The sequence below is a fragment of the Nerophis lumbriciformis genome, linkage group LG02 (genome assembly GCF_033978685.3).
Source record: "Nerophis lumbriciformis linkage group LG02, RoL_Nlum_v2.1, whole genome shotgun sequence".
Classification (NCBI taxonomy): Eukaryota; Metazoa; Chordata; class Actinopteri; order Syngnathiformes; family Syngnathidae; genus Nerophis; species Nerophis lumbriciformis.
Genome location: NC_084549.2, coordinates 18,515,191 through 18,535,960, shown reverse-complemented (window position 1 = coordinate 18,535,960; position 20,770 = coordinate 18,515,191). Strand labels below are relative to the sequence as shown.

Below are 20,770 nucleotides of genomic sequence, written 5' to 3'. Positions count from 1 at the left end.
CATATAAGAGTGAAAACTGTCAGCCTTAACCGAATGAAAGTTCTGAGCCGACCGGTGTCCTGGTCCAGGTGTCTATGTTCCACTTCTGCCTCGTCCTCGCTTTGTTCTGCAAGGTTCTGAGTCAGGACCCCGGGTCTTTGGATAGAACAGAAGCAGATCCTCGGTTCTCTTGTGTTGCTGACCTGGTGGAGAATAACCAGAGCCCTCGCAGGTTCTGTCCCTACTGTGAGGTAAGACGTCCTACTGGAGACTGGTGGTAGTGCTTTCTGCCTTGGCTCTTGGTGAGGGCGGTCGCATTCTCCCCCCGTCTTCTCCCTGCTTGCTCTCTTTGTCTTGTCTACACTTTTTTTGAAGCCTCTTTCTATGCACTGTCCTCCAAATTAGCTGCAGCCGGCCTCCGTGGCTCCTACTCCCTCCCCTCTATTGCAAGTTTTGTGATTATATGTAACATGTTTATGTGTGCTATGGCTATGAGTTTTTTTTCCCTTGGCCTCAGTCTGGACCCCTTTTTTACTCTTTCCCCCTTCCCCAATATCACCTGTTTCCCACCTTTTTTGAGGGGCGCCTTAAGTGGCTGACCGGTTGGCGGTCCGGTTCTTGTCTCCCTGTAATGTATGTCTGCTCTTAGTGGGACTGTGCCGAAAACGTAATTTCAGTTCTGTCAGGTTCAAACACTGATGACATCTATTAATCAGACAAGAAGCAAGGAGTCATGCAGAGACAGAGTTCAATTTAGCTCATGAGGAGAACGCATGGAGCTGCACACTTAGTCACAGTCTCGCCCTACGCTCTAAGGTTCAGCTCCCGCGTCCCTCTTTTTATTCAGAGTTCCATAGTCAACATCACTGAGGCCGCCTCTAAAAGGAGTGGTCACATATATTATGCAAAGCAGGTCCAGGACGCACAGTACGTGACGGAATGTGCTGGGGGCCTTGTGATTTCGCCTTGTCCCCGTTTCGTCTGCGTGTTGTCATATTATCGTCGTTGAGGTCCTTGAAGTCTCTGCTTTGTCTGCGTGCTGTCATCTTATCTTGGTTGAGGTCCTTGAAGTCCTTGGCTGTTAGCGGGCTAAAACAAAGATAACATCTGTGGCTGGGGCCACCCCTCAGACAAGAAGTTTTGTACTTGCATAGATTAGAAAAGTCTAAGTTGAGCACGATAGCTAATAGCTAGGGATGTCCGATAATGGCTTTTTGCCGATATCTGATATTCCGATATTGTCCAACTCTTAATTACCGATACCGATATCAACCGATACCGCTATATATACAGTCGTGGAATTAACACATTATTATGCCTAATTTGGACAACCAGGTATGGTGAAGATAAGGTACTTTTAAAAAAAATTAATAAAGTAAGATAAATAAATTAAAAACTTTTTCTTGAATAAAAAAGAAAGTAAAACAATATAAAAACAGTTACATTGAAACTAGTAATTAATGAAAATGAGTAAAATTAACTGTTAAAGGTTAGTACTATTAGTGGACCAGCAGCACTCACAATCATGTGTGCTTACGGACTGTATCCCTTGCAGACTGTATTGATATATATTGATATATAATGTAGGAACCAGAATATTAATAACAGAAAGAAACAACCCTTTTGTGTGAATGAGTGTTAATGGGGGAGGGAGTTTTTTTGGGTTGGTGCACTAATTGTAAGTGTATCTTGTGTTTTTTATGTTGATTTAATAAAAAAAAAATTTAATAAAAAAAAATAAAAATAAAATAACCGATACCGATAATAAAAAAAAAACGATACCAATAATTTCCGATATTACATTTTAAAGCATTTATCAGCCGATAATATCGGCAGGCCTCTACTAATAACTAAAGCAATGGACTTTAAGCATACTAAAGTTAGTGTAATAATATATACATAATTATTCTAACAAGTTCTTATATGTCTTGTACATGTTAAAGAATGGACAATAATAAAAGCACTTTGAACCTTGCAGTAAGACCTGACCAAGTCTCTTTTTCCAGCTGTTCCAGCCCGACCACACCAAGCACTGCAAGCTGTGCAACGTGTGCATTAAAGACTACGACCACCACTGCCTTTTCCTCAACCGCTGCGTCGGCCGGGGTAATCACCGCCTCTTCCTCTTCTTCATCCTCTCCATGGTGAGCGCCCACCTCTTATTCATCGCCACGGCGGCGAGTTACCTTCACCACGAGATGCCCGGAAGCAGTCGCGGCCTCTCGTGGTGGCTCACCTATCTCGGGGAAGAGTTCTGGGTGACGTCGATGGTGGTTATGAACGCGATCACGCTCCTGTGGGAGGCGTGGCTACTCACCGAGCAGTTTGATGCCATCGCCATGGGAACAACTACTTACTTTATACACTTAGAAAATGTGAGGCGGCGGAGGCCGCTCGGGCAGCGCTGTGTTGCGGTGTTGGCGTTTCTGCTGGAAGGACGGCGACGGGTGGTCGGTCCGTGCACACAAGACGATAAAGCTGCAATAGACGTTTAAAACGCTCTCTTTTTGTTTACGCTTGCTCGTTTACAAACCGTCTGCACTGAGATAGTTCATTAGGTACGCCTTGTTTGGTGGCAATTGGCCACTTCATTTTAAAGTTTGATTGATTGATTGATTGAAACTTTTATTAGTAGATTGTACAGTACAGTACATATTGGGTACAATTGACCACTAAATGGTAACACCCGAAGAAGTTTTTCAACTTGTTTAATCAATTCATGGTACCGTTCACGCTCCAATTAATGCCTCTATTCAGTTAACACCTGAGCCGCCGGGTCGTGGTTTATAAAAACAAATGGCATTAACAGCTGTGGCTGTAGGCAACCGTCTTATTTTTCATTTCACTTTCCTTTATTTAACCAGGTAAAACTCATTGAGATTAAAATCTGTTTTCCAAGAGTGATAGGTTGCATAAATACGTAGAACAACAACAAAACAGGAGCAGTCACACACTATAGTTAAAACTACAAATGAACTACAACATAAAAATGAAATCACGCAATAAGTAAAAAATAAAATGTTTCAATAAAGCAATTTTAAAAATAAGTACAATGCACAATAAAACTGGTTTCCCAATCCTTTATAACGGACTTAAATTCCCCCAAAGTGATCAGTTCAGGTAACTTCAGATTAGGGCTGCAACAACTAATCGATTAAAATCGATTATAAAAATAGTTGGCGATTAATTTAGACATCGATTCGTTGGATCTATGCTATGCGCATGCGCAGAGGCAATTTGTATTATTATTTTTTATTTTTATTTTTTATAAACCTTTATTTATAAACTGCAACATGTACAAACAGCCGAGAAACAATAATCAAAATAAGTATGGTGCCAGTATGCTGTTTTTTCCCCCAATAAAATACTGGAAAGGATAGAAATGTAGTTTGTCTCTTTTATCCGATTATTTATCGATTAATCGAAGTAATAATGGACAGATTAATCGATTATCAAATTAATCGTTAGTTGCAGCCCTACTTCAGATCATTTTGTAAGTCATGGAGCAACAAAAATGATGTCTTTTTTTTTTTTTTTACCAAGACTGCAAACTGTAGCGACTGGAGTCTCTTCACATAAAATAACATAAAAATGAAGTGATTCATATATATATATATATATATATATATATATATATATATATATATATATAAACTTTTTTTTTTTTTTTTTAAATCTGCAGATAGACAAAGATGGACAGTTTGCCTTTGCATATTAAGTGCAATAACAAGGTTGCCACAACCAGTAATAAAACATAAGGCACAGTGATATACCGTTTTTTCAAATAAATTCATAAAAAGCAAGTCTCCTTAATCTAGCAAAGACATGAAAGTGGTCAGGATCAAGCATTCCTTAACTTGTTGGGAAAGACAGGACTTGTTCTAAAGAAAAAAACAACAACTTAATTTTAAGTTTAGCCACAAGTTTTTCTACGTGTGATTTAAAAGATCATCAATCCCCAAGTACTTATATGTAAAATGGACTTTGCCACGGGTGAATTGAAATATCACCTAATTTTAAAGCACCGTTAACGCTCCAATTAACGCCTCTATTAAGTTAACATCTGAGTCGCCAGGTCATGGTTTATAAAAACAAATCAACGTCGGGTCGAACGACATTGGCATTAACAGCTGTGGCTGTAGGAAACCTTCTTATTTTTCATTTCACTTTCGCTTATTTAACCAGGTAAAACTCATTGAGATTAAAATCTGTTTTGCAAGAGTGACCTGGCCAAGAGGGCAGGAAAAACATGTTGCATAAATACGTAGAACAACAACAAAACAGGAGGAGTCACACACACAAAAAGTTAAAACTACAAATTACTTACAACATAAACATGAAATCACGCAATAAATTAAAAAAAAAAATGTTTCAATGAAGCAATTTTAAAAACAAGTACAATGCCCAATAGAACTAGTTTATCGATCCTTTAAAATGGACTGAAATTCCCCAGAAGTGATCAGTTCAAGTAACCTAAGATCCTTTTGTAAGTCATTCTAAGACCATGGAGCTGCAAATCTGATGGCTTTTTTTTTTTTCTCACCAAGACTTGTGTTGGTTCCTAGAACCAACGATGTCCTCTGACCGCAAACTGTAGTGACTGGAGTCTCTTCACATAAAATTACATAAATATATGGTAACCAGACCAAGAAGTGATTTATATATATATATAAAAAAACAATTGAAAAAATCTGCAGATAGACAAAGATGGACAGTTTGCCTTTGCATTTAAAGTGCAATAACAAGGTTGCCACAACCAGTAATAAAACATAAGGCACAGTGATATATAGAACTGTCTCAGAAAATTTGAATATTGTGATAAAGTCCTTTATTTTCTGTAATGCAACTAAAAACATGGAAATGTCATACATTCTGGATTCATTACACATCAACTGAAATATTGCAAGCCTTTTATTATTTTAATATTGCTGATTATGGCATACAGTTTAAGAAAACTCAAAAATCCCATCTCAAAAATTTAGAATATTTCCTCAGACCAAGTAAAACATAAAGATTTATAACAGCAAAACAAAATCTGTTGAAAAGCTCTATGGAGATGATGATTTCATTTTCCAGCATGATCCAGCAGTGCCAAAACCACCAGTAACTGGTGTACTGACCATGGCATTACTGTCCTCGATTGGCCTGCCAACTCCCCTGACCTGAACCCCATAGAGAATTTGTGGGGTATTGTGAAGAAGAAGCTGAAAGACACCAGACCCAATAATGCAAATGAGCTAAAGGCCGCTATTGAAGAATCCTGGGCATCCATAACACCTCAGCAATGCCACAGGCTGATTGCCTCCATGCCACGCCGCATTGATGCAGTAATCCGTGCAAAAGGATTCCCAACCAAGTACTGAGTGCATTAATTGACATTTTCAAATGTTTGATTTTGTTTTGCTGTTATAAATCTTTATTTTTTACTTGGTCTGAGGAAATATTCTAATTTTTTGAGATGGGATTTTTGAGTTTTCTTAAAATGTATGCCATAATCAGCAATATTAAAATAATAAAAGGCCTGCAATATTTCAGTTGATGTGTAATGAATCCAGAATGTATGACATTTTCATGTTTTTGGTTGCATTACAGAAAATAAAGGACTTTATCACAATATTCTAATTTTCTGAGACAGTCCTGTACAGTTTTTTCAAATAAATTCATAAAAAGCGCTGAAAGTGGTCAGGATCAAGCATTTCTTAACTTTTTGGGAGAAACGGTACTTGTTTTAAGGAAAAAAACAACAACTTAATTTTAAGTTTAGCTACAAGTTTTTCTATGTGTGATTTAAAAGATCATCAATCCCCAAGTACTTATATGTGTTATGGACTTTGCCACGGTTGAATTGAAGTATCATGAGTGGGCATCCATCAGCTTTATCTACCTCTGCATGCATTTTAGAATGTTGTTGCACCATGTGGGTTACACTTGCCGTGCTGTTTACAATGAACCCATCAGCGCTATTATTGCTGACTGAGCACTTTGCTTCTCACTGATATTACACCATTGGTTCTGTCGCTGCTGTGTTGTGTATTATACTTAATAAATGATTTCATTTCATCAAATTTCACTTTCTCATGCAATCTGAAACACTATTAAAGTGAAAACATTTAATGGTTCTATGTAATGATGAAGTAGTGATGGATAGATGACACATCAGTGGGTGTAATGCACACTCACCAGATGCATTGACACTGCACTGCACTGCTTGACTCATTTAGTTACATTTGCAGTGATAGTAGCTCATTTTGCTTGGGAATCAGGGGATTGAAGGAAAAAGTTAGGAATAGGAGCTGTCTGTAATAGGGTTGCACGGTATACCGGTACTAGTATAGTATCGCGGTACTAATGAATCAAAAACGGTACTATACTCTGTTTAAAAAGCGGTTCCCAATTTATTTTTTTATTTTTTTACCGGGCATGACGGCACACCGTCACGTCATGACATTTCTGGGTTTACGAGCAGAGGAGCATGTTCGGCAGCGCACAATCACGGAGTACTTACAAGCAGACACTGTGTGTAGACAAAAAAGGGAGAATGGATGCATTTTGGTCTAAAAACTAAAGATAAATGTGACGCTATAACACGGTAACGCCCTCAGGAATAGGTGCTTTAAAACATGGCTAGATAACTAGCAGCGAACATCCGTCCGCAGTTGGCAGTGTTGTAGCTACTTCTAAATCACTAATCAACGCCTCAATGGCGACAATTAAAGTGAGTTTCTTACAAGTATCATCCCTGCAGGACGAGGAATAGCTAAACGTGCTTCACTACACACCGTTAGGTTACAATAGCTCACCAGCGTCACCGCTATCAAAAACTAGCGCGCCTGAATGTAAACAAATGCCATGGGTGGATCTACACCTGACATCCACTGTAATGATACCAAGTACAAGAGCGTATCTCGTCGATACTACTATGATTACATCTATATTTTTTGTCGTCACAAAATCTTTTTTCCTTTTGTTTAAATTCATATTATGTTTATAAACTCAGTAAATATGTCCCTGGACACATGAGGACTTTGAATATGACCAATGTATGATCCTGTAACGACTAGGTATCGGATTGATACCTAAATTTGTGGTATCATCCAAAACTAGGGATGTCCAATAATGGCTTTTTGCCGATATCCGATATTCCGACATTGTCCAACTCTTAATTACCGATACCGATATCAACCGATACTGATATCAACCGATACCGATATCAACCAATACCGCTATATATACAGTCGTGGAATTAACACATTATTATGCCTAATTTGGACAACCAGATATGGTGAAGATAAGGTCCTTTTTTTTAAATTAATAAAATAAAATAAGATAAATAAATAAAAAACATTTTCTTGAATAAAAAAGAAAGTACAACAATATAAAAACAGTTACATAGAAACTAGTAATGAATGAAAATGAGTAAAATTAACTGTTAAAGGTTAGTACTATTAGTGGACCAGCAGCACGCACAATCATGTGTGCTTACGGACTGTATCCCTTGCAGACTGTATTGATATATATTGATATATAATGTAGGAACCAGAATATTAATAACAGAAAGAAACAACCCTTTTGTGTGAATGAGTGTAAATGGGGGAGGGAGGTTTTTTTGGGTTGGTGCACTAATTGTAAGTGTATCTTGTGTTTTTATGTTGAATTAATTAAAAAACAAAAAAAAACAAAAAAAAAACGATATTGATAATAAAAACCGATACCGATCATTTCCGATATTACATTTTAAAGCATTTATCGGCCGATATTATCGGACATCTCTATCCAAAACTAATGTAAAGTATCAAACAACAGAAGAATAAGTGATTATTACATTTGAACAGAAGTGTTGAAACGGAAAATAAGCAGATATTAACAGTAAATGAACAAGTGGATTAATAATCAATTTTTTCAGCTTGTCCTTAATCATTTTTGACAAAATAATATAATGATAAATGACACAATATGATACTGTGTACGTCAGTAGACAAATTAGGAGCCTTTGTTTGCCTATTTACTACTAAAAGACAAGTTGTCTTGTATGTTCACTACTTTATTTAAGGCCAAAATTGTTCTTCGATTGCAATAATAAACATGTGTTTAATGTATCGTAAGATTTTTTGTTAAAATAAAGCCAATATTGCCATTTATTGTGGTCTCCTTTTTTTTTTTTTTTTAGAAAAGTATCGAAATGCATTTTGGTACCGGCACCAAAATACTGGTATCGGGACAACCCTGGTCTGTAATATATGTGGCAAAATAGTAAAGCAACTTTAGAGGGTAGAAATACAAGAAAAAGACTGCAAACACATTTCATAGCTGCCGTGTCACTCAAAAGTCAGTAGGAGTGTCTGTTTGGAATGATAAAGATGGCTTTCCTGTGTCTAATAATCTGAAGAGGACATGATTAGTAGGGAGTGCCATTGCAGTTTCCTAGCGTGAGGAGAAGCCTGAACACGCCCTGCATCGCCTTTTTCTGCTGGTTCATTTTTGTTTTGATCCTGAATACCAGCAGAGATGCCGACGTACACGGTGACCGTTGCCACTGGGGAGCAGCGCTTTTCAGGGACGAACAATTACGTCTACATAACACTGGTGGCCACTGAGGGATGCAGCAAGAGGACCCTGCTGGATAAAGCTCTGCACAATGACTTGGAGAGGGGAGCGGTAAGTGACTCTCCCAAAAGCAACAAGGCCCAGAACAAAGAACTCTGAACTTATCCGCTTCCTATACTGCAAATTATTTGCCACTTGCCAAGATTTAAAACTGTATTTCTATACATTCCCCTAGATTTAAGAGCTATTTACCTATTTTTAGTCATGAATAACTTTATTTTTCTATTCTAGTTTAAACATGCAGAAATTAAGAAAATAACTATTTAAATAAGGTATTTTGGTTTTCTCCCGCATAGAAATTATTGTTTAAAGATCCTGCAACATCTGGAGGATGCTTAATTTAAGAATTGCAATTCGACTAATGCTTGTTTTTAGAATAAAATACTTATTTGCAGCTTAAAGATCCTGCTAATTTTTAGTTACACAAGTCTTGTCAAGTAAAATTATTTTATATTATATTAATATATATTCTAATAAATTATATTTTGACAGCTATGTTTTGCAGTGCACTGTGAAACAAACAAAGAAGCTTAAAGTTTAAACCTTGAAATATAGACTTTTTTTTTTACAAATACAGTATGTGCAATGTGGTTTTTCTCAGGTTAAAAATGTGCAACTCTTATTTTTCAACTAAACTGTTTTATTTTGTAGTTTTGACTATGGACAAATATGCAGGGACACAGTGCCTTTGAAACCAAAACAATTGGCCGAGATTTAAAGGAATGACAGTAGAAACATGGAAGAGTTGAATAAAAAGTTAAAAAAACCAAACGCAAACATTGTCAGTAATTTTGAATAATATATAAAGGAATTTATTTTGATCCAAATGAGGCAACTTTGGATGTGGAATATTTTGTTAAAAAGTTTTTTTAAAAATCACTTAATTAATAATAAAGGAATCACACAAAAATATCAACAGCAGAGTACACCACGGCTTAAATTATTGAATATTAAGGGTGTGGGAAAAAATCGATTCGAATTCGTATCGCGATTCAGAATCAAGTCTCTTTTTTTTTTTTTTTTTTTTTTTTTTTTGGTCCTGTCCAGCTTCTCAGGCAAATCATATAGTTGATGTAGATGCCCATGTCGGCTGTTCAGATTTACTTTTACAAAAGAGAAGTGTATGATACTTCTCTTGTTGCCTTATTTGTATTTGACTTTATTAAATGTATTTATATTATCATTTGGTGCAGCCGGGCCGGAGCAGGAGGGGATAGACAGAGAAAAAAAAAGAAGACAGAGGGGGAAATTGTGGAGACAAGAGGGGGATTAGACAGAGAGACAAAAACAACAACAACAACAACAACAACAACAACAACAATAGAGCAACATCAGCAAATACGACATGTACAAATATGATGGTAAAAGTAATAGCAAATAAGCAGTTAGCGAAAATAAAAAATAATACAGAAATGACAATGAGCATTATTACACTACAGATGGCGCAATACAAATACCAATAGAAATGGTGCTATTGATAATGAACAATACCAATACTTTACCTTTATTATCAACAATACAGTTGTTCAAATGCAACAATACATATACGTAATGATAACTTGAGATACGAAAGAATGCAGAAAAATGGAGGGGGAGAAAGAGAAGCAACCTACATTAACCTTGTAGATTGTTATAGTAACAATAGGTTAAGCTTTGTCCGTGTGCCATGTGTTATACCCAGTTTACCCTAGGGCAACAACGTTAATATATGTTTGATGAAACGTGATTATGTGCATGAGTGTACGTATGCATATGTACTTGTATATGTACAGAATGTGTATATGTGTTTGTACAGTGAATGTATATGTACAGTATGTGTATATGTGTTTGTACAATGAATGTATATGTACAGAGTGTGTATATGTGTTTGTACAGTGAGTGTATATGTACAGTATGTGTATGTGTATGTTTGTATAATGAATGTGCGTGTGGATGTACGAACTTTAAGTATGTAAATATGTACTGTATTTGTGTATGTATGTGGGAGCGTAGGTACCTTTGTATGTATGTATGTATGTATGTATCTATGCATGTATGTGAGCATATGTGAATTTGTATGTACAATATATTCGACTCCCAGTGTGCGTGGGAGCCAGAGCACGGCCCCGGCCCCCCCAAGAGCCCAACCCACAAACAGTAGGTGTGGTGCCCAGGGAACCAGGGACCACTTCCCCCATGCAGCCAAGCCGGCTAGCGACAGGAACCCCAGAGCCCGGCCCACCGCACCGCCCTCAAGGGCCAGCAGCAGGCCGCAGACAGACGCACCCGGCAGAGGACAAGGCACGAGAAAAGCAGGGGACAGCCAGACCCCAAGCCAGCGAGAGACCACACCCCACACGGGCAGAAAGGCGAGACGCCCCGCCCGAGGGACTCAGAGACTCCCCGCAACCGGACGGGAAGACCTCCCCCGCCCCACCGGCAACCGGGCCCCCACGAGCCCATCCCCCACCCCCGGAGAGCGCGGCGAGGCCAGCCCCCCGGCCACCCCACCCAAATCGGCCGCCGCAGGACCACCCGGCACGGGGCCACGGGGACCACCCACCCCACCCGCAGGGACCCCAACGATGGAGATGGAACAACCAGCAACCGCCCCGCCGAGTTGCCCAATGAGGGAGGGGAACATTTTAAAAATAATATTAATAAAACATATTAAAAAATAAATAAATAAATAAAAAAATAAATAAAAAAAAGAATTAAAAGAAGATCACAGACATGCTGACACACAAGGTCACTACCCCGGCAACTGGCCGACTCGTAGCACCTCGGAATACCTTGCAGCACCAAGCAACCACAATAGACGCAGGGACTAGGCCCAGCAGGCCCCAACCAAGACGGGCACCCGGAAGGGATGGACGGCGGGACCCAGGAGCTCCAGACACGCAGTCCGGATGCAGTAGCCTGAGGCGTCGACCCCTGCCTGACAGGCAGGCCCAGAGCGTACCCCCAGAAATATACATACATACATATATACATATACATACGCTTACACATATACATGTACACATACACACACATACAGTGCATATACATACATACACATACATACACATATGTACACATACACATATATATATATACATACATACATACATACACATACACACACATATACATACATATACACAGTTCGTCAGCCCCGACAACCACCACGCGCGCGCGCTACCACCAGTCACAACATCAGCCACCCCCTGCACCAGACCCAGCAGCCAAGGGCGCCCACACCACAAACAAACGGCAGCAGAAACAGCAGCCGCAACACCCCCAGACAGCCAGCACCACCCAATCAAATCAAAGCGATCAAAAAAACTGCGACCGGCAACCCCACGCCAACAGGACCGCGGAGACCAGCCGGCGCCAGCCCGCCAGTCAGCCCAAACGCCAACACGCAAACAAGAGACCCCCCCCCCCCCCCCCCCCCCACCAAAAGACCCCACCACCCCAACCCAAACCCGCACAAACACACCACCGCCCAAACAACCGAGACACAGCATCCAGACCAGACATGGGGGCCGCGCCGCCACCACATCAAGTCACCAACAGAGACCCCACAGCGCAAGGTCGGGCCACACGGGCACGGACCCCACCCAACAGGAAGTGAGACCCGCGCGACGCCACACACAAATAAATAATAACGATTTAAAAAATAATAAAAAATAAATAAAATAAAATAAGTAAATAATAAAAATAAAAATAATAAATACATAAAAAATAATAATAATAATAAATGAATAAAAGCCTGGCAGGCCACCAGACCGCAGTCCCCGCCGGCCGACGAGGCAATGAGGGGTGCGCCAAACCCCAACCCCCCCATGCATGTGTACAAGGCCCTCAGAGTGTCTACTGTGTAGTTAAAATTAGGAGGTCAGCCGTTACAGCCGACCTCCAGTCCCTATTGATGTGTGTACTGTAGCGTGAGTGAGATATGTATGCTTGTGGGAACTAATAATGCGATTAAAATTGGGGGACATCAAGGTCATGGTGGGTCCCAACCAAGCCGAGCCCCCCAAATCCTAAGTGTCTAATATGCAGCTAAGATTGAGGGATGGACGAGCAGGGGACAAGACAAGAGGACTGGAGCCCCATAGGAGGCATCCTCATCCCCCCGCCATGCCTCCCCGCAGGACAATCCCTCATTTTTTAAAAATCGATTTTTTTATTTTTAATTTATTTTAATTTTTTTCCATTTATTTTATTTTATTTTTTAAATTAATCAATCCAACAAAACAATACACAGCAATACCATAACAATGCAATTCAATTACGGTGGAGTATTAAGCCAGACTCGAAGCGGCGACCTCAGCTGCTTACTACTCTGACTTCGTTGGATAAATGTAGAAAAAAAGGAGGCAGCACACGAGTGGAACGAAGGTAAATGACATAAAATATTAACTATTTACTTTATTACCTGTTGTACAAATAGTCAGTGACACTCCATTTGTGCAGTTATTAGCCTCAAACCGAGTGAACAGAATGCTAATGCTAACAAGCTAACGCTAAAGCCGATGTGTTAGTGTTGGCGGCGTGAGATAAAGACTGACATTTATTATTTATATATTGTTATTTACAGCTGAAATGGACCAACATCAATCACCTGACCCTCATGAATTCATCATTTACAGAGAGGATGACTTTCTGACTGTTGGACATTGCAGACTTTTTATGAACAATTCAGTACACTTTTTTTTTTTTTTTATATCATATTGTTTTGTTTATGATTGCTTTGTATTTCAATTACTTACTTTTTAGCAAAAGAACCGAGACCTAATATTGTCTGTTTATTTACCTGGTATCAGAATATAAATATTCTAAACCACTCCTCCATACGTCATCAGCATAATTTGTATAAACTACCCTGAACTGTGAAATGCGGTGGAAACACAAACCACACACTTCTACATGAACCTCTAGATCCAGACACCAATAGTTCCTGAACTTTTGGTGGAAAAGGGTCCAATGATGTGCTTTCCTGATTTCACTGCAAAACTCCTAAAAACATCTCTCAGTGCAGTTGTACATTATTGTAAACGACTAAACTACCAAACTCAAGAGAGATTTTATTAACACAGCTCTTGTACAAACCCCGTTTCCATATGAGTTGGGAAATTGTGTTAGATGTAAATATAAACGGAATACAATGATTTGCAAATCCTTTTCAACCCATATTCAATTGAATGCACTACAAAGACAACAAATTTGATGTTCAAACTAATAAACTTAATTTTTTTTTTTGCAAATAATAATTAACTTAGAATTTCATGGCTGCAACACGTGCCAAAGTAGTTGGGAAAGGGCATGTTCACCGCTGTGTTACATCACCTTTTCTTTTAACAACACTCAGTAAACATTTGGAAAATGAGGAGACACATTTTTTAAGCTTCTCAGGTGGAATTCTTTCCCATTCTTGCTTGATGTACAGCTTAAGTTGTTCAACAGTCCGGGGTCTCCGTTGTGGTATTTTAGGCTTCATAATGCGCCACACATTTTCAATGGGAGACAGGTCTGGACTACAGGCAGGCCAGTCTAGTACCCGCACTCTTTTACTATGAAGCCACGTTGATGTAACACGTGGCTTGGCATTGTCTTGCTGAAATAAGCAGGGGCGTCCATGGTAACGTTGCTTGGATGGCAACATATGTTGCTCCAAAACCTGTATGTACCTTTCAGCATTAATGACGCCTTCACAGATGTGTAAGTTACCCATGTCTTGGGCACTAATACACCCCCATACCATCACAGATGCTGGCTTTTCAACTTTGCGCGTATAACAATCCGGATGGTTCTTTTCCTCTTTGGCCCGGAGGACACGACGTCCACAGTTTCCAAAAACAATTTGAAATGTGGACTTGTCAGACCACAGAACACTTTTCCTCTTTGTATCAGTCCATCTTAGATGAGCTCAGGCCCAGCGAAGCCAACTGCGTTTCTGGGTGTTGTTGATAAACGGTGTTCGCTTTGCATAGGAGAGTTTTAACTTGTACTTACAGATGTAGCGACCAACTGTAGTTACTGACAGTGGGTTTCTGAAGTGTTCCTGAGCCCATTTGGTGATATCCTTTACACACTGATGTTGCTTGTTGATACAGTACCGCCTGAGGGATCGAAGGTCACGGGCTTAGCTGCTTACATGCAGTGATTTTTCCAGATTCTCTGAACCCTTTGATGATATTACGGACCGTAGATAAAGTTAAAGTTAAAGTTAAAGTACCAATGATTGTCACACACACACTAGGTGTGGCGAGATTATTCTCTGCATTTGACCATCACCCTTGATCACCCCCTGGGAGGTGAGGGGAGCAGTGGGCAGCAGCGGTGGCCGCGCCCGGGAATCATTTTGGTGATTTAACCCCCAATTCCAACCCTTGATGCTGAGTGCCAAGCAGGGAGGTAATGGGTCCCATTTTTATAGTCTTTGGTATGACTCGGCGGGGTTTTGAACTCACAACCTACCGATCTCAGGGCGGACACTCTAACCACTAGGCCACTGAGTAGGTAGGTAGATGGTGAAATCCCTAAATTCTTTGCAATAGCTGGTTGAGAAAGGTTTTTCTTAAACTGTTCAACAATTTGCTCACGCATTTGTTGACAAAGTGGTGACTGTCGCCCCATCCTTGTTTGTGAATGACTGAGCATTTCATTGAATCTACTTTTATACCCAAGCATGGAACCCACCTGTTCCCAATTTGCCTGTACACCTTTGGGATGTTCCAAATAAGTGTTTGATGAGCATTCCTCAACTTTATCAGTATTTATTGCCACCTTTCCCAACTTCTTTGTCACGTGTTGCTGGCATCAAATTCTAAAGTTAATGATTATTTGCAAAAAAAAAAAAGTTTATCAGTTTGAACATCAAATATGTTGTCTTTGTAGCATATTCAACTGAATATGGGTTGAAAAGGATTTGCAAATCATTGTATTCCGTTTATATTTACATCCAACACAATTTCCCAACTCATATGGAAAGGGGGTTTGTATTAAATGTAAACAAAACTTGTGTATGATTTGTAGGTGCAGTCCTACCCAGTGGAGGTGCAAGAGAACCTGGGTGAGCTTATGTTGGTGAAGCTGGAGAAGAACAAGCACTTGGTGCTGGATGACTGGTACTGCAGGTACGTCTCCGTGAAGACCCCAGACGGAGACATTGTGGAGTTCCCCTGCTATCGATGGCTGCTGGATGGCAAGGAAGTGACACTACGGGACGGACGAGGTAGATATCGATCATAATCACAAACTACAGCGCCAATTCTATTCATTGCATTGTGCATTCATCATGTGTTTAGCTTTCCTGCCTCAGGATGATAAGACAAGTCTGCTTAAGAAGCACAGGCAAAACGAGCTGGAAATGAGGCGCAAAATCTACAGGTATGGATATAACGTGCCCTGAGGAAGGCTGCGTCTGCGCTCTGTCACAGCCTTATTGTAACTTGTAGATGGATGGAGTGGAAGCCGGGCTTTCCGAGGAGCATAGATGCAAACAGACAAAAGGATTTGCCTCGAGACATCCAGTTTGAGAGCGACAAAGAAGGGGATTTTGCATTGAACTATGGAAAAGCGTAAGTATTGCCTCTAACACTAGCTTCCAGCTCTAACTCTGATACAACATGGATTTTACAGAATGGTGAACCTGTGTGTGAACCACTTCATGAACATGTTCCAGTCCTCTTGGAGCAGCTTGGCTGAAATTGAGACGATCTTTTGTACAATCAAAAACCCAACTTCAGGTCTGCATATACCTTCCATCATGTTGTATAATAGCGTACAGTGGTACCTCAACAACTTAAGAGCCCCAATTTAAGAGTGTTTTGAGACAAGAGCTGTTACTTGGGTATTTTTAAGTTGCAAGCAAGTATTTAAGTTACAAGCATTCCCGCCCTTAGTAGACGTGGCAAATGTCACAGCGAACCCTGTAAGACCCTCCAAGAACATCTGGGCGGGTACTCCTAAAGATTCTGAGAATCCTCTCAGAGAGCTCCTTGTTTAATTTAAAAATGCCTAGCAAAGAGTCTCAGTTTAGGAGTGATTCCAGAACATTCTCAGGGAACTCTGAGCAAGGAATGGACAGAAACTCCCACCTTCGTGAGGAGGTGTGGTTGATGAGTCATTTCAAAAGCTGTGATTGGTTGAGCCTAAAAAGCTCGATTACAAATATATACTTTAGGTCAGTGTTTTCCATCCTTTTTTGAGCCAGGGCACATTTGTTTTAAATTTGATTTTTTTATTTTTATTAAGGATTCCCATCAGCTGGTTGCCACAACAACCCACTAGTCTTCGTGGGGTCCACAAACTCAATACAATTACAAGTAAACGCATATAGTTATAACTGCACAATACAGAAAAAAAAATAAAAGCATCAATAAGAAAACAAGCAAACAATTTACAGTCACAGAATAATAATTACCATATAAATATAACTACACAATTAAAAAACAAACAAAATCATCAACAAGCAAACTAATTTAAAGACTCAGATAAAATATTACTTTCTTTTTAAAAACCTGTTTACTTTCAATGCCGGTGAGAATTCGAGGCAGGTTATTCCAGAGCGATACAGATCTAAAAATAAAATATTTCCGCAAAGCATTCTTCCTGGGACGAGGGAGTACAAAATGCCCCTCACTAGACGCCCTGGTATTATGATTATGTATAGTGCTACTGTGAACTATTTAGGCCATGAGAAAAGCAGGAGTTTTACTACCGGTTACTGATTCCATCCATCCATCCATTTTCTACCGCTTATTCCCTTTGGGGTCGCTGGAGCCTATCTCAGCTACAATCGGGCGGAAGGCGGGGTACACCCTGGACAAGTCGCCACCTCATCACAGGGCCAACACAGATAGACAGACAACATTCACACTCACATTCACACACTAGGGCCAATTTAGTGTTGCCAATCAACCTATCCCCAGATGCATGTCTTTGGAGGTGGGAGGAAGCCGGAGTACCCGGAGGGAACCCACGCAGTCACGGGGAGAACATGCAAACTCCACACATTGTTTTCATTTAAAAAAATCCAGGGGCAGAAAATGTTAAAAAACGAAACTCAATAGCCTATTTTGACAAAATAAAGTCGTTCTCATCAAATACCTGACGCAATTGTTCGATATGACTTCAAACCATAACCATCCATGCATCATTAATTCTCTTGTCTCAAAGTAGGCTTACAAAGCAATTAGCTACCTGCTGATATGGAAGAGTATTATTTGCGGATTATAATTATTTGTTTGCAAAAAAATATTTTTATGACCAATTAGGTGAAATTGCATATATCCGCACGGCCCACCAAATAATATCTTGCGGTACACTAGTGGTCGAAAAACACTGCTTTAGGTGTTAATGGGCAAAAGATGGACCCTGAAATCGATAAACTCTAATCTCATCAAGATTGTGTAATTGTAAATAATATTTCACATCAAATAAAATATTTGGTAAATGAACTGTAAGCTGTTCTTTCAAAGTATCCCACAATATGTGTGATAACTTAGGCCTACTTGCACAGTATTCACATAGTGATAGTTATATTAATTTACTCCTTAATTTCCATGCTGGTAATTTTTGCACTTTCAATATTTCAACTCAATTTGGTAAAATGTCTCAGCTTTCATCAATGTCTTGCTGACCGGCCTCTAAGAAGCAGTGTTGGCTGGCTTTCATTTTGGGTGGTATTGCATTGTGGCGTTGGCTAGGAGAAGTAAGTGCATCTCTAATGAGATCAACCAAAAACATGATTCTTGCACGATCCAATCTGTAGCGTTTCATTCATTTACTGTCATCCAGTGTTTGGAGAATATCTAACCTTTTTGTCCACTGTCTAGGGCACTCTTAAGCCACTTAAATATCATCTTCCCTGCTCCTAACATATCTCACCTTAGGAGCTCTCTTAAAAGATATGATTCTTTAGGAAACTCTTTGATCTTTACTAGGATCTACTCTTCCCTTTTCGATTCTAAAAATGTTCTTAGAATTTGGCCACAAGGAGCAATTCTTTGCACTAAGAATTTTGGTCTTACTCGCTAGCATTCGTTTATAGCTAGAGAGCAACATATAACTTTGTTTACCAACCATGGGAAGGAAGTAAGTGAGTGTGAAGGACGGTGCAGAGAAGAAGTGGATGGTATTCATTGAATGAAATAAATAAATGATCAAAACACAACAGGGTCTTGTTCACGATTGAGGGAAGAGTGGATCGTGAGATCGACAGGCGGATCGGTGCAGCGTCTTCAGTAATGCAGACGCTGTATCGATCCGTTGTGGTGAAGAAGGAGCTGAGCCGGAAGGCAAAGCTCTCAATTTACCGGTCGATCTACGTTCCCATCCTCACCTATGGTAATGAGCTTTGGGTTATGATCATCAAGATCACGGGTACAAGCGGCCGAAATGAGTTTCCTCCGCCGGGTGGCAGGGCTCTCCCTTAGAGATCGGGTGAGAAGCTCTGTCATCCGGGGGGAGCTCAAAGTAAAGCCGCTGCTCCTCCACATCGAGAGGAGCCAGATGAGGTGGTTCGGGCATCTGGTCAGGATGCCACCCGACCGCCTCCCTCGGGAGGTGTTTAGGGCACGTCCGACCGGTAGGAGGCCACGGGGAAGACTATGTCTCCCGGCTGGCCTGGGAACGCCTCGGGATCCCCCGGGAGGAGCTGGACGAAGTGGCTGGGGAGAGGGAAGTCTGGGCTTCCCTGCTTAGGCTGCTGCCCCCGCGACCCGACCTCGGATAAGCGGAAGAAGATGGATGGATGGATGGAACACAACAGGGTTTTGCCCACTTGGCGAAGCAATTCGAGCGTACCACTGCTGGTGTGCAACCCACTGAAGTTGATAACGCCAGCCAAGGAAGTTAAAATAGTATCTAGGCGGTGGACATTTATCCATGAAAATATGCTGACGGTGTGTTTGATGGTGAATCAGCTCAACGGAGATACTGTAGAAGCCCACTCTCCAATATAAATGCTCTACATTGTTATTACATTACTTCAGAAAACGACTGTAGTTGTTCGTAGTAGTTTTTCATACAATATTTCTTATTTTAAAGTCGTTTGTTACATGTTTAAAATAGTGCTGTTTTGGGGGGACCAAGTACCAATTAACTTGATTTCAATTCATTTTGATGGGCTCTGTTGATTTGAGATACAAGTGTTTTGAGTGAAGAGCTCCGCCACAGAACCAATTGAACTTGTAAGTTGAGGTACGACTGTACTTTAATTCCATAATATGTGATAACACTGCATAGAAGAGCGTTAATATGATAACATACCATCGCATAGCATACACTATCCATATCATCGTGTGGTATACTAGCCATCCTATACCTTACCTCAACTTATATTCAATTGAATAGACTGCAAAGACAAGATATTTAATGTTCGAACTGAGAAATTTATTTTTTGTTGAAAATAACCATTAACTTAGGATTTAATGGCAGCAACACCTTGCAAAAAAGTTGGCACAGGGGCATTTTTACCACTGTGTTACATGGCCTTTCCTTTTAACAACACTCAGTAAACGTTTGGGAACTGAGGAGACCAATTTTAGGAGCTTTTCAGGTGGAATTTCTTTCCCATTCTCGCTTGATGTACAGCTTAAGTTGTTCAACAGTCCGGGGTCTCCATTGTGGTATTTTAGGCTTCATAATGCGCTACACATTTTGAATGGGAGACAGGTCTGGACTACAGGCAGGCCAGTCTAGTACCCGCACTCTTTTACTACAAAGACACGCTGTTGTAACACGTGCAGAATGTGGCTTGGCATTGTCTTGCTGAAATAAGCAGGGGCGTTCATGAAAAAGACGTTGCTTGGATGGCAAAATATGTTGCTCCAAAACCTGTATGTACCTTTCAGCTTTACTGGTCCCTTCACAGATGTGTAAGTTAACCAAGCCTTGGGCACTAATACACCCCCATACCATCACAGATGCTGGCTTTTGACCTTTGCGCCTAGAACAGTCCGGATGGTTCTTTTCCTCTTTGGTACGGAGGACACGACATCCACAGTTTCCAAAAACAATTTGAAATGTGGACTCGTCAGACCACAGGACACATTTCCACTTTGCATTATCCATCTTGGATGAGCTCGGGCCCAGCGAAGCGTTTCTGGGTGTTGTTGATAAACGTCTTTCGCTTTGCATAGTAGAGTTTTAACTTGCACTTACAGACAGGCGCAGAGGGGGTACAACACGGACACTTTGCCCTCAACATTGT

General features: G+C 40.4%; 1 protein-coding gene across 1 annotated transcript in view; it reads left to right on the top strand.

The window, feature by feature from the left end:
* Window positions 1-20,770, top strand: part of LOC133597891 (polyunsaturated fatty acid 5-lipoxygenase-like) — a 55,061-nt gene that overhangs the window by 11,820 nt on the left and 22,471 nt on the right. The window contains exons 9-15 of the mRNA XM_061950915.1: window positions 40-230; window positions 1,986-2,085; window positions 8,480-8,634; window positions 15,589-15,787; window positions 15,861-15,942; window positions 16,011-16,133; window positions 16,195-16,301. Coding sequence (XP_061806899.1) covers window positions 40-230; window positions 1,986-2,085; window positions 8,480-8,634; window positions 15,589-15,787; window positions 15,861-15,942; window positions 16,011-16,133; window positions 16,195-16,301 — 957 coding nt within the window. The remainder of the gene's footprint in view (window positions 1-39; window positions 231-1,985; window positions 2,086-8,479; window positions 8,635-15,588; window positions 15,788-15,860; window positions 15,943-16,010; window positions 16,134-16,194; window positions 16,302-20,770) is intronic.